This window comes from Aegilops tauschii, chromosome 3 (assembly GCF_002575655.3).
Source record: "Aegilops tauschii subsp. strangulata cultivar AL8/78 chromosome 3, Aet v6.0, whole genome shotgun sequence".
Lineage (NCBI taxonomy): Eukaryota > Viridiplantae > Streptophyta > Magnoliopsida > Poales > Poaceae > Aegilops > Aegilops tauschii.
The window spans coordinates 559,606,497-559,617,947 of NC_053037.3; the positions used below are offsets into that span (position 1 = coordinate 559,606,497).

Below are 11,451 nucleotides of genomic sequence, written 5' to 3' on the forward strand. Positions count from 1 at the left end.
TTCATTTTGTGTATGGTAGGAATACCATGATGGTCATTTCAAGTGTCATATGGAGGTCGCCGAGGGTTCCCTTCTTCCGCGCCTCCGGCCTTGGCACCGTATCTCGGGTTCGCCAAGCAGGGGGAGGAGGAAGAAGAAAGAAGCAGAGAAGTGGAGCGCAGAGGAGAGTTATTTTTTCTGAGGGCCACGCACAGGAGGAGATCACCTGGCTGCTGGGCTCCCTGGTTTTTGTGGGCCGTCGGAGGCACGGCCCAGCAAGGATTGCTGCCCCGCTCCTAATTCATCGAGTGGGTTTGTTTTGCTCTGTGCAGGGTTATCTTAGTTTTGTACCACATCGGCTGTGGAGGAAAGAGTGTCAGGGGTGGCCGGGTATAAGATGGGATAGCGGGCGAGAGGTTAGAGGCATCTTTGTGCTTGGGGCAATGACGCAGCTAGTGAGGTTATACCGAGGCGCGTCAATTGCTGGTTGAAAACTATTTCCAAACCCCCCATTTGGCCCTCTGGGGTCACCGAGAATTTCTGAAACGGCTCCTCTTCTCCGTGGAGGGTAAAGCCCACAAATCCAACGATGAAAGTATTTGTTTAGGTTTTTAGCTCCATTGGCCGTAGTACAGTACCTAGTTTCCTCTCAAACTGGAATCAGCACTGGTTGTTTCTCATAGATCAGCGGATACTGAAGATAATCAGATAATCGATGCTGCCGTTGCACAGAAATGTAAGCAGAAATGCACAAATGTCAGCTAGTACTACAGATGAAGCTGCCGCAAAAAAAAAAAAAAAAAAAAAAAAACTACTGCGGATCTCTGTATTAGTAACATCAGTAGCACAAATGCAAAGCCTCATCACCGAAATATATTGATTCTGATGTTACCAAAGCCTGATCACCGTTGATGTTCATGTAGGATTATTAGACACTTGTAAGCACAAGATTACCACACCACCCGTCCTTGTCTCGCCCATCTGGTTGTGGTTGTACTGTTCGGAGACACATGTGGTTTCTTCACTCTATTTGCAAAAAAGAAAAGAAAAGTGGTTTCTTCACTCTTTTGCTGTCAAAAGAGTGAGTAATGAGAGTTGCGGAACATGTGGTGGGGATGAGAAAGCACATATCATCAGCACATGCCACTACCATGGCCTTCTTCTCCCTCTTGCTCCTCCCTGCTTCTCGCCGTCCATGGTGTGTCTCCCCTTCTTGGCTTCACGCGAAGCGACTTCCCACTGGACTTCATCTTCCGCGCCGCCACCTCTGCATACCAGGTAACTGAATATTGGTTTGGCTTTATCCGCTACTCCCTCCGTCCCAGACTCCTTGTAAGAATAAGTTAGCATGTATTAGCATATATACGTGATGTAATCTTTAGCTTCCTATCTCTACCTCCATATCTATCCTTTCCTTTTAACTAGGATTAGCTCTTGGAGGACAAGTATAGGATTGCTCTGTAGCTCTATATATATGCGCCCTATGGGCTGTAATACATGCGGACAATATTCTCCAAATCCCTCTAGTTTACACTCCTAGTACAATATAAGAATGTTTTGCAAGCCACTAGTGTCAATAAAACGTCTTACATTATGGAACGGAGGGAGTAGAAGGGAGTAGCATTGATCTCTTACAATTTTCACTCTGTTTCTCCTGCCCTCAGTGCCCTGCTCTGGTTAATTTGCTCTGTTTTTTAATGCAGTACGAGGGCGTTGTTGGTGAGGATGGCAGGAGCCCAGGCATCTGATCTGGGACACCTTCGCTCACGCTGGTAATCAACCAACTTGTCGGTTTCTGTCAGTTTTCAAAACAAAACAAAAATCTGTTCGCTTCTGACGGGTACGTACTCTGTAAGTTTATACACTGAAATTAGCCAATATTAGAGTCGGGTATACACAAATGAGAGAGTATATAATCAGTTGGTAAGCAACACGTCTTTCTTTCCCCTTTCGCAAGGTAGCTAGGGCCTAGGGCAAAGCCTTCCTTCCCTCTATCTCCATCACTGATCCCGTGGATACGCCTCTTCTCTACCTACTGTTTCGGCGGTCAGTGGTGGTGGTGGTGGTAGGGGGGGGGGGGGGATCCTTATGCCTCGCTTTCGGCTAGTAGATAGGTTAGGGTTTTAGTCCTTGCAGGGCGACACTTGAACGGATGGTGGCTCTTATTCTTCGAGTCGGTCCTCGGGCTCTGATCTTTCTCAAATTCGTTCGTCGGAACGGATTAGACGGAGCTCCGATGTGGATTTCTGTCAGCTCCTCGGAATAATGAGGTTAGGTTTACTCGTCATGCGTACACGATGGCAAGAATTGTAGTCAGGTTCTTCAGATCGATTCAAGGGTTCAACGATGACGACTGTGGCTCCGGGGCGCTGGTCCTAGGGCCACATGCATAAAGGCTTCCTGGCTGTCATCGACATGGTCAGTCCAGCTTCGGTCCGAGAGGGCCATTGAGGCACGTTAGCGGAAGGTGATCCAGGAATATCGATGTACTTTTCTATTATTATATTTGAAGTGCTTTATACTTTCGATAAACTTTATAATAGATCCTAATGTTTTTGTTTGCAAGAATAATTAGTCGGCGGAGTTTGAAAGCAGAGTGTGGTTTGCCAACAACCAATCCGATAACTTGTTGACGTCTGCATAACGCATCACGGTTTCTTGCGCACTAGGCCACCAGTAGGACAGGAGTGTACCTGCGTATAATTTCCAATGAAAAAAATAGCGCGCTACAGCAAAATAGCGGCGACCTCAAAATATGCTATTAGCGTGCTATATCGCGCTATAGCGTGCTATTAGCGAGACATTGTACACCGATATATTTAGCGAGGCAATTCTCAATACGCTATAGCGTGCTATTAGCGACGCTATAGCGCGCTATTTTTTTCAGTGATAATTTCCCGGAATATTTGAAGGCAGAAGCAGGAAGAAGGTTTCTCAAACTTATAAAATCAATCAAAATAATAAAAAAGGAAGACAGGAAGGTGCCTTCCCCAAGGAAGGAAGGAAGGTGCCTTCGGAGAAGAAACAAAGCTACGGACCTGCAGCGAGTCAAGGTCTCCTCCTCCTCCTCCTCCTCACACCAGCGGGCGAGCTCCATTGCGACCAACAGGTGCACACACGCTCTTCCTTGGCTGCTTTTCCTTAGCTTAGATTCCGTCTCTGCTGGGAGGCGTGCGTCTCTCTCTGGCCGCCCGGGCTTGCTCGTCGGACCGCGCCGGCGCGGCGGAGGAGGCCGCGCTTTGTGCTTCTGGATCTGGCAGCCGGACCTAGGTTGTCGCGTGGAAATGGCAAATCCAGTCCCCGTATCAGGGTGACATGCGATTCTGATCTGATTTCTGCTCCTGAGCATAAATAAATACTCACCCCCTCTTCTTCCATGCTGCAGAGTCAACCAACTGTCAGGACACGGACCGGACAGGCCTCGCCTCCGGCCGACTCTGATGTGATTCTCAAGTTTCATCTTTGGATGAGAGCTGTGTCCCCCGTGGTTGTTGATGCCAAATCGCCAACCCGTGGTCAATCTTTCCTGTCCAGTTGCGCACGCTGCTCGGCCCCCAAAGCTATCCTGCTTGACTGACTGAACAGTTGTTTTGTCACCAGGTAATGATTTTGCCTGAATATGCACCATGTCAGATTAGTTCATTCACAGCTTGCAAGTTTCCCAACACAACTAAAATCGCATGTTGAACAACCAACTGCCTTCCCAGAAACCACATACCATGTACTCCCTCCGTTTCTAAATACAAGTCTTTATAGAGATTTCACTATGAACCACATACGGATGTATATAGATGCATTTTAGAGTGTAGATTCACTCATTTTGCTTTGTATGTAGTCCATAGCACAATCTCTACAAAGACTTATATTTTGGAACGGAGGAAGTAAGTAATTAGCACTCTTGTTGTATAATTATTAGTACCCTCTCCTTCCAAGAAGCACACCTCTATTTTTCTGACCTGTATAACAACTGCAACTATGTTGTTCCATCATAAGCATTAGAGTTGCATAGTGGATACAACTATATTCAAGTCAAGTCATTCAAACGTGCGTGTAATTCTCTAGTAAGTACTATGTATTAACATGTCTTAAATGTTTCCTTCCTTCATGCTACGGTTTATCAGGCCCATGAGCAAAACTCTATGTCTCTTTTCTTATCACGGACCCTGTTAGTACTTTTGTCTGATTATCTCAGTGTCAGACGACAAAAGTGATGATTATACATATTTATCTAGTACTGGTACATTGACAACCAGGTATCTGCTCCCATGATACATTAATTAAAAAAAAATCTTAAATATCAACAGAGCTACTCATTCCATCCATGCACGAAACCAGCGGAGTAAGTGTCAACAAACCTATAAATTTTCAGTTTGAAAACTAGTGGAAGTAAAACAACCATCGGAGAAAGTTTCTCTCTGTTCATGCAAGCTAACACTCGACTTAATTTTCTTGGATGAACTTGGTTATTGCCCCATTTAACACATTGATCTATGTTTATTTTGTTCAGCACAAATGGCGGAGGCGGTGCTCGTTGCTCTCGGAAAGATTGGGAATGTCTTAGCTGATGAAGCTACCAAGGGTTTGCTGGCCAAGCTGTCAGAAAAAGTTAGTAATCTGATTGATCTGGATGACAAGATTGAGGGAATAGCGAAGCAATTAAATACAATGAAGAACGTCATACAGCAGATAGGCACGCCGTACCTCGCCGACAAAGTCGTAAAGGGTTGGATTGGGGAGGTGAGGAAGTTGGCCTACCATGTTGAGGACGTGATGGACAAATACTCATATCACTCTCTTCATGTGGAAAAAGGGTTTCTGAAGAAGTGCCTCAAAGGATCACATTATGTCCGGGTTTTCAGTCAAATTGCCGATGAGGTAGTCAAGATAGAGAAGGAGATAAAGCAAGTTATTGAACTCAAGGAGCAATGGCTGCAACCATCCCAGCTTGTTCATGACCCGCACACTGAGATGGAAAGACAACGGTCCCAAGATAGCTTCCCTGAACTTGTGAAAGATGAAGATCTTATTGGAATTGAAGATAACAGGCGAATGATGACTGAATGGTTGTACTCGGATGAGATGGAGACTACGGTGATAACGGTGTCGGGTATGGGTGGGTTGGGAAAAACAACCCTCGTCACAAATGTGTATGAACGTGAAAAGGTCAACTTCCAAACTAGTGCGTGGATGGTTGTGTCTCAGACCTACACTTTGGATGCTCTGTTGAGGAAGTTACTCGAGAAGGTTACCGAACAACCATCATCACCTAACATTGACAGGATGGATGTGCATGACTTGAAGGAAGAAATAAAGCGGAAGCTTAAAGATAGGAAATGTTTAATTGTATTGGATGATGTCTGGAACAAGGAGGTGTACTCTCAAATGCGAGATGCATTCCAGAATTCTCATGCAAGTCGCATCATCATCACAACGCGGAACAATCACGTTGCTGCTGTTGCTCACTTGACACGCCGTATCGATCTCAAGCCTTTGGGGAATGCTCACGCATTCGAACTCTTCTGCAGGAGGGTCTTTTATATCAAGAAGGACCATGAGTATGAGTGTCCCAGTCATCTCATGAAAACTGCTAGGTCTATAGTTGATAGGTGTCAGGGTCTGCCACTAGCAATTTTATCAATAGGTGGTGTTTTGTCTTCGAGGCCACAAACACAATACTCTTGGGAGCAGATATGCAATCAACTCTCAACTGAGCTGTCGAAGAATGATCATCTCCGGGCAGTTTTAAATCTGAGCTACCATGACCTATCTGGAGACCTCAGAAACTGCCTTTTGTATTGCAGCCTCTTCCCGGAAGACTACCCAATGTCACGTGAGAGCCTTGTGAGGCTGTGGGTTGCAGAAGGCTTTGTGTGTAGCAAAGGAAATAGCACCCCGGAGGAGGTGGCCGAGGGAAACCTGACGGAACTGATATACCGCAATATGCTTGAAGTCAAGGAGACGGATGAACTGGGAAGGGTGAGCACCTGTACAATGCATGATATCGTGCGAGACCTGGTTCTTTGTGTTGCAAGTGAGGAGCAGTTTGTATGTGCAAATGATTATGCCACATTGATACATATGAATAAGGATGTTCGTCGTCTGTCATCATGCGGATGGAAAGGCAATACTGCACTGAAAATTAAGCTTCCCCGTCTTCGAACTCTAGTGTCAGTAGGAGCAATTTCATCCATGCCTGCCATGCCGTTCTCAGTTTCGTCAGAATCCAGCTACCTGACTGTCCTCGAGCTACAAGACTCTGAAATCACTGAAGTGCCGGCATGGATAGGGACACTCTTCAATTTACGTTACATTGGCTTACGCCGCACCAAGGTGAGGTCACTCCCGGACTCTGTTGAGAAACTATCGAACCTGCAAACTCTTGACATCAAGCAAACTAACATAGAGACCCTACCAAGAGGGATTGCTAAGATCAAGAATCTACGGCACCTCTTAGCTGATAGATATGCTGATGAGAAGCAGACGGAGTTTCGATACTTTGTCGGAATTCAAGCACCAAAAGAACTGCCCAACATTGAGGGGTTGCAGACTCTTGAGACCATCCAAGCCAACAAAGACTTGGCTGAGCAGCTGGAGAGAATGGTGCAACTGCGAACTCTGTGGATTGACAACATAAGTTCTGCTGAATGCGCTAATATTTTTGCTGCCCTGTCAAATATGCCGCTTCTTTCCAGCCTGCTTCTTGCTGGAAGAGATGAGAACGAGGCACTTTGTTTCGAGTCCCTCCAGCCAATGTCCACACATCTCCACAAGCTGATCATCAGAGGGAAATGGGCCAAGGGAACGCTGGACTGCCCGATATTCCGCAGCCATGGAGAAAATCTCAAGTATCTAGCTCTAAGCTGGTGTCACCTTTGGGAAGACGAGGATCCACTAGGGATGCTTGCACCACACTTGCCAAACCTCACATATCTGCGACTCAACAACATGCGCAGTGCAAACATTTTGGTTCTTTCTGCAGATTCCTTTCCTCACCTGAAGAGTCTTACACTAAAGCACATGCATAATGTCGATGAGCTAAACATCATCGATGGCGCCCTTCCATGCATTGAAGGTTTGTATGTTGTGTCGCTGTCGAAGCTTGACAAGGTTCCTCAAGGCATTGAATGCCTTAGTTCCCTGAAGAAGCTCTGGCTGCTGGGTTTGCCCGGGGGCTTCAAAGCTCAATGGGACTTGAACGGAATGCAGCAGAAGATGGTGCATGTTCAGGAGGTTCGTGTCTGAATGTGGCACAGTGGTTCTTTCTGCAGTGGCATTCTGGTATGGTGCAACCACGGCGTCTAGGATCATTCTAGCTTTAATCATTCTGGTATGTTATACTCCCTCTGTCCCGAAATAAGTGTCTCAACTTTGCACTAACTTTAGTACAAATTTGTACTAGGATCAAGACACTTATTTTGGGACGGAGGAAGTAATTATTAAGACATCATTTGCGAGTCTTGTAGTACTTGTGTATCGTGTTACGATTTCTGTTCTTAAAATATCGTGTTTGTTGCCTTCATGAGACCCTGTACCTTTTACGTTGTTTCAGTTGCATGCTGTAATATTGGTTTCAGGAAACAGTTGTATTGAACATGTGAGAAAATAATGTTGTAAAACTTGTTTACCTTGTTTGTAGATACCGCTCAATCTATGTTTCTACCGCATCCTGGTTCTCGTCCTGGAAAAGTCGCATCCTCGATTGAGATGTGATTACATTATCTTTTCAGCGTCCAGATATCTTAGGTACACTGCTGATGAGCATGTAAAATTATTATACACTTGTAAGCAGCAGATTATCACACCACCCGTCCTTGTCTCGCCCATCTGGTTTTACCTCTTTGAGAGGGCCTGAACCTAGGTAAACACCGTGTCCCCTCTTCGTCATGTTACCATCATGCCAAGGCTACCAGCTTGGGAGCCCCTACTCGAGATCTGCTGGATTCTACTCCGTTCCTTAGAGTTCAGATGCAATTTGTATTAGGCTCGGGACAGATAAATAGAAGGAAGACACATGTAACGGAAATATAGGTAAGATATATTGCAATCCACCCTTTATTTATTTCTTGTAAGAATCCACATTCACGAATATAAGTTACAATTCATATGACATAAAACATAGCCCTGGATGTATGTTGGGTACACAGAATCAATTCTTTTCAAATAACTATAACTCTCCTGTCCAACATGGTGTGTATGGAAAAGAATCTCCGACACTTTGTAGACGTAACTCGCCCAAATCTTGAACATTTGAGCTACACAAATGATAAGCAACCACTCTTGTTCTTGATATCCACAAGAAGGCAATCTCTTTGTATGGATGGATCCCAAGGAAATAAATATCTCCATGCATATACTCACTTTCAGCATTATCTACGCCCTCGAGAACAGTAGCCTTGTCAAAGTCCCATTCCAGTTTATCTTCCACTGGTGCTTTTTCACCATCTCTATTGCAATTCCCTTCATGCAAGATCCACGGCCCAGAGTTTTCAACACGGGAGATCCAAGAAAATTTCGCTACCACGGGCAAAAGGCTTATGTCAATCTTCACTCCCCACTTCATTTTACCACATACTTCGGTAAGCAACCAAACCCGAAGTCGGTACGACCTGCAATTACTAACTAAAGCACAATAAACCCCCTTCTTTGATTTCCCAAGATAAAGATCAGCACGCTTCGTTTTACTGCCTGTTGGCGATTTAATCACTTCATACTCTCCATGGTATAAGGTTATGCTGCAATTATCAAATGGAAAAGAGAACATATTATGATAGATAATACAATGAGTTTCAGCAAAAGCAAAAACCAAAATTAAGTGAACATGCATGTTTAAGGTGGCGAATGGATACCGCATGATGGAGTCATCTTGACAATGCACATAAAGCGCTCCTTGCCAGTAGACGGTGTAGCGATGCTCCGGTTGCCAATCTGACTGCATGTCGGCAATGGTCCCAGCAGCCTCCCCTCTCCGGACCAACAACTTCTCCTCCCATTGCCATGTCCTTGAAGAGAAGACACGTACTGCATACGGAGAGGGCGGCCATGCTGATTCCTTGGTGAATATGGTCGTGCTTAGTTTTCCAGATGGCCTGATTCTTTGGGGCCCGAAGTAAGATGTATTGCCTCTCCATTCCGTGATCGCTTGATCAACTTCTGTAACTTCTCCCTGCTAAATGAAATGAAAACCAGCTACGCTGGCCACTTCAAAAAAAATATGGTCGTGCTCTCAAGCATGCGGGGAACGTAAGGAATGAGAAGCACCTCATAGTGCGGCGAGACGGTGGGGTCAAAGGCAAGGCACATGTCGACGCCTAAGCTCTCCATCCCGGTGCACCGGGGAGGGGGAGGTGGCAGGCGCGCCCTTGCCGTGTCGCCGGATTAACGACGAGTTGATCCCAGAGCAAGAGTAGGCCGTTGCAGTGGTCCTTGATAGACAAATGACCAAAAAGGTCCGTGTCCAAGTAGTCAAGCTTGGCGGCGATCTTGCGCTGTATCAATGCGCTTCCGAAGAATTTCGGGGGAGTCGGATTGAGCTGCTCCATGAAGAAGATCCCATGGAGGGAGAGCGGGAGGAAGTCTGCCCGCAGCAGGCGGCGGTCGTCGATGACAGTGCGCCAGCTTTTGCAGACGCAACGGGACGCGGCGAGGCCGCGGAGGACGCATGCCAGGATGTCGTCGGGTACTAGCAGCTGCGACGCCGCAGCAAGGGCCATCAAGGACGACTATTCCTTGTAGAATAGGCAGAAACGGGCAGATGGAGGAGATGTGATCGATGCAGGATGCAGCAGATCGATGGAGCGGGGTGGCTCTGAATTTCAGGGAGGGATATTTAGCCTACAAGACACGGGAATCGACTCGGCCTTAAGATCCGAGTTCGTAGTGGTTAGTGGTCAAGTGCGGCTGGCTGATGGTACCTGGCGTTAATCCGTTTTCTACGCGTACGTATTGCTGGCTGCCTGCTGAGTGTGTTGACAGAAAGGCAATATCGAAGGAGAGATCTATCGGAAAAGTGCTCTTCTTCATGTTCACACACATCAAAACTAGGCAAGGGAGTTGGTTGGTGTTTTTTTCCTGCGTGTTGGACATAGTATTGTGAACTCCAAAAAGAAAAAAGACATAGTATTGTGTGATTGTAAAAAATGTTATTACCTGCAGAGCGGACAATAGTATTATGCTCTTCTTTCTCGATGATTATGAACCTATTTGTGTCGACGATTTTTTCTCAATTATGTCTGCGCGTATGGGCAATATGAAAAAAGTGGGCCCACAATGATGGCGCTCTGAGCGGGAGTGGAAGAGAAGCATGTATCTTCCCATTTATCAATTTTCTAGTCATGGATGCCAAAGTCACAGTTTTCTTTTTTAAAAGGAGGACAACCCTCCTGCCTCTGCATGAAACGATACACACAACCATGACACGAAGTCACACTGGCTGTTGTCATCCGCGTGCAGCAGGGTTCATCAGGCTTGTATGTCACGCGCTCCACAAAACTATGCCAAAGGGCCGAGATGACCATGGCCCTTTTTTGTGAATGCCGATAGCACCGAGGCAAAGCCACGGGATTCATTGTTGTCATGGCACCAGGGGTTGTCAAACCCGTCACAGTTGGGAGGAGCCAACACCCATCCTTATTAATATTGACACTCTTGAGGCGCAACGAACAAACCTAAAAGAGTTGGGTGCATGGTGATACTTACAGAGGAAAATTGAGAAAGACAAGAGAGTGACGTCTATCACGAAACACTGAGTGACTGTTGTGGTGTTGTACAAATATGAAGCGTGAGATTAGAATAGAATCAACGACGCCGGACGCGTCTGACGAAAGCTTTCTATCAGACTTCTGATACAAAGTGTTTCCCTATGTTCTATGAACGCACCACACCTTCTAGATTCACTCAGCCTCACCGGAGAAGAGGAGTCGTGCATGGTCCTAGAGGGCGGTGAGGTCGACATCAGACACGGACCTGTCATGCAACAACATGGGTGGTTTTTCTTTCTAGGTTTTCATTAGGGGGTCTCCAAGTTTGGTTTGGGGCGGCGAGACGGCGGCGGCGTTGTCTACGTCTAGGACTAATGTTCTCTCCGTTTCCCCCCTGTTTCGTTGGTGTGTTTATCACCGCCAGAGGGTGTGTGGAAATGTGTCTTCAATGGGTCTTTCAGAATTCGAAATTGGGTGGGCCTTGTGTCCTTGTACCCGATCTTGCCGATTTGGTTGACTTAGGCACAAACGATGTGGGTAAACATGGTACCACTGCCTGGACTCCCATGCCTCCTCCTCCAAGCGGGATATGACAACGATGACTTCCTCCCTCAAACTCCATGGCTCTGGTTGAAGGAAATATGCCCTATAGGCAATAATAAAGTTATTATTTATTTTCTTATTTCATGATAAATGTTTATTATTCATGCTAGAATTGTATTAACCGGAAACTTGATACATGTGTGAATACATAGACAAACAGAGTGTCACTAGT

At 46.0% G+C, this 11,451-nt stretch overlaps 1 protein-coding gene and 2 pseudogenes across 5 annotated transcripts; 2 read left to right on the forward strand and 1 right to left on the reverse strand.

Annotated features, from left to right (window-relative positions):
- The first annotated feature begins 404 nt into the window (after window positions 1-404).
- On the forward strand, window positions 405-555 carry LOC120962148 (U4 spliceosomal RNA; annotated as a pseudogene).
- A 2,332-nt stretch (window positions 556-2,887) lies between these two features.
- Window positions 2,888-7,614, forward strand: LOC109779809 (disease resistance protein RPM1). 5 transcript variants are annotated; one of them, XR_006672554.2, is made up of 4 exons: window positions 2,955-3,088; window positions 3,365-3,579; window positions 4,487-7,306; window positions 7,379-7,614. XR_006672554.2 is itself a non-coding variant. In XM_020338425.4 (3 exons), exon 3 carries the CDS (start codon window positions 4,492-4,494, stop codon window positions 7,219-7,221), a length of 2,730 nt encoding a protein of 909 aa, XP_020194014.1. In that variant the 5' UTR covers window positions 2,888-3,088; window positions 3,365-3,579; window positions 4,487-4,491; the 3' UTR covers window positions 7,222-7,614. The 5 variants fall into 5 exon arrangements, 3 of the variants coding, with proteins under 3 accessions (XP_020194014.1, XP_020194015.1, XP_020194016.1); XR_012205616.1 differs by having other exon boundaries at window positions 3,060-3,289; XM_020338425.4 differs by having other exon boundaries at window positions 2,888-3,088; window positions 4,487-7,614.
- Window positions 7,615-8,057: 443 nt separating this feature from the next.
- On the reverse strand, window positions 8,058-9,689 carry LOC141020668 (F-box protein At5g07610-like; annotated as a pseudogene).
- Between the last annotated feature and the right edge of the window lie 1,762 nt (window positions 9,690-11,451).

Bases quoted from the DNA above. Each gene is read 5' to 3' on its own strand.
- LOC109779809 (XM_020338425.4), top strand. From the start codon at position 4,492: ATGGCGGAGGCGGTGCTCGTTGCTCTCGGAAAGATTGGGAATGTCTTA.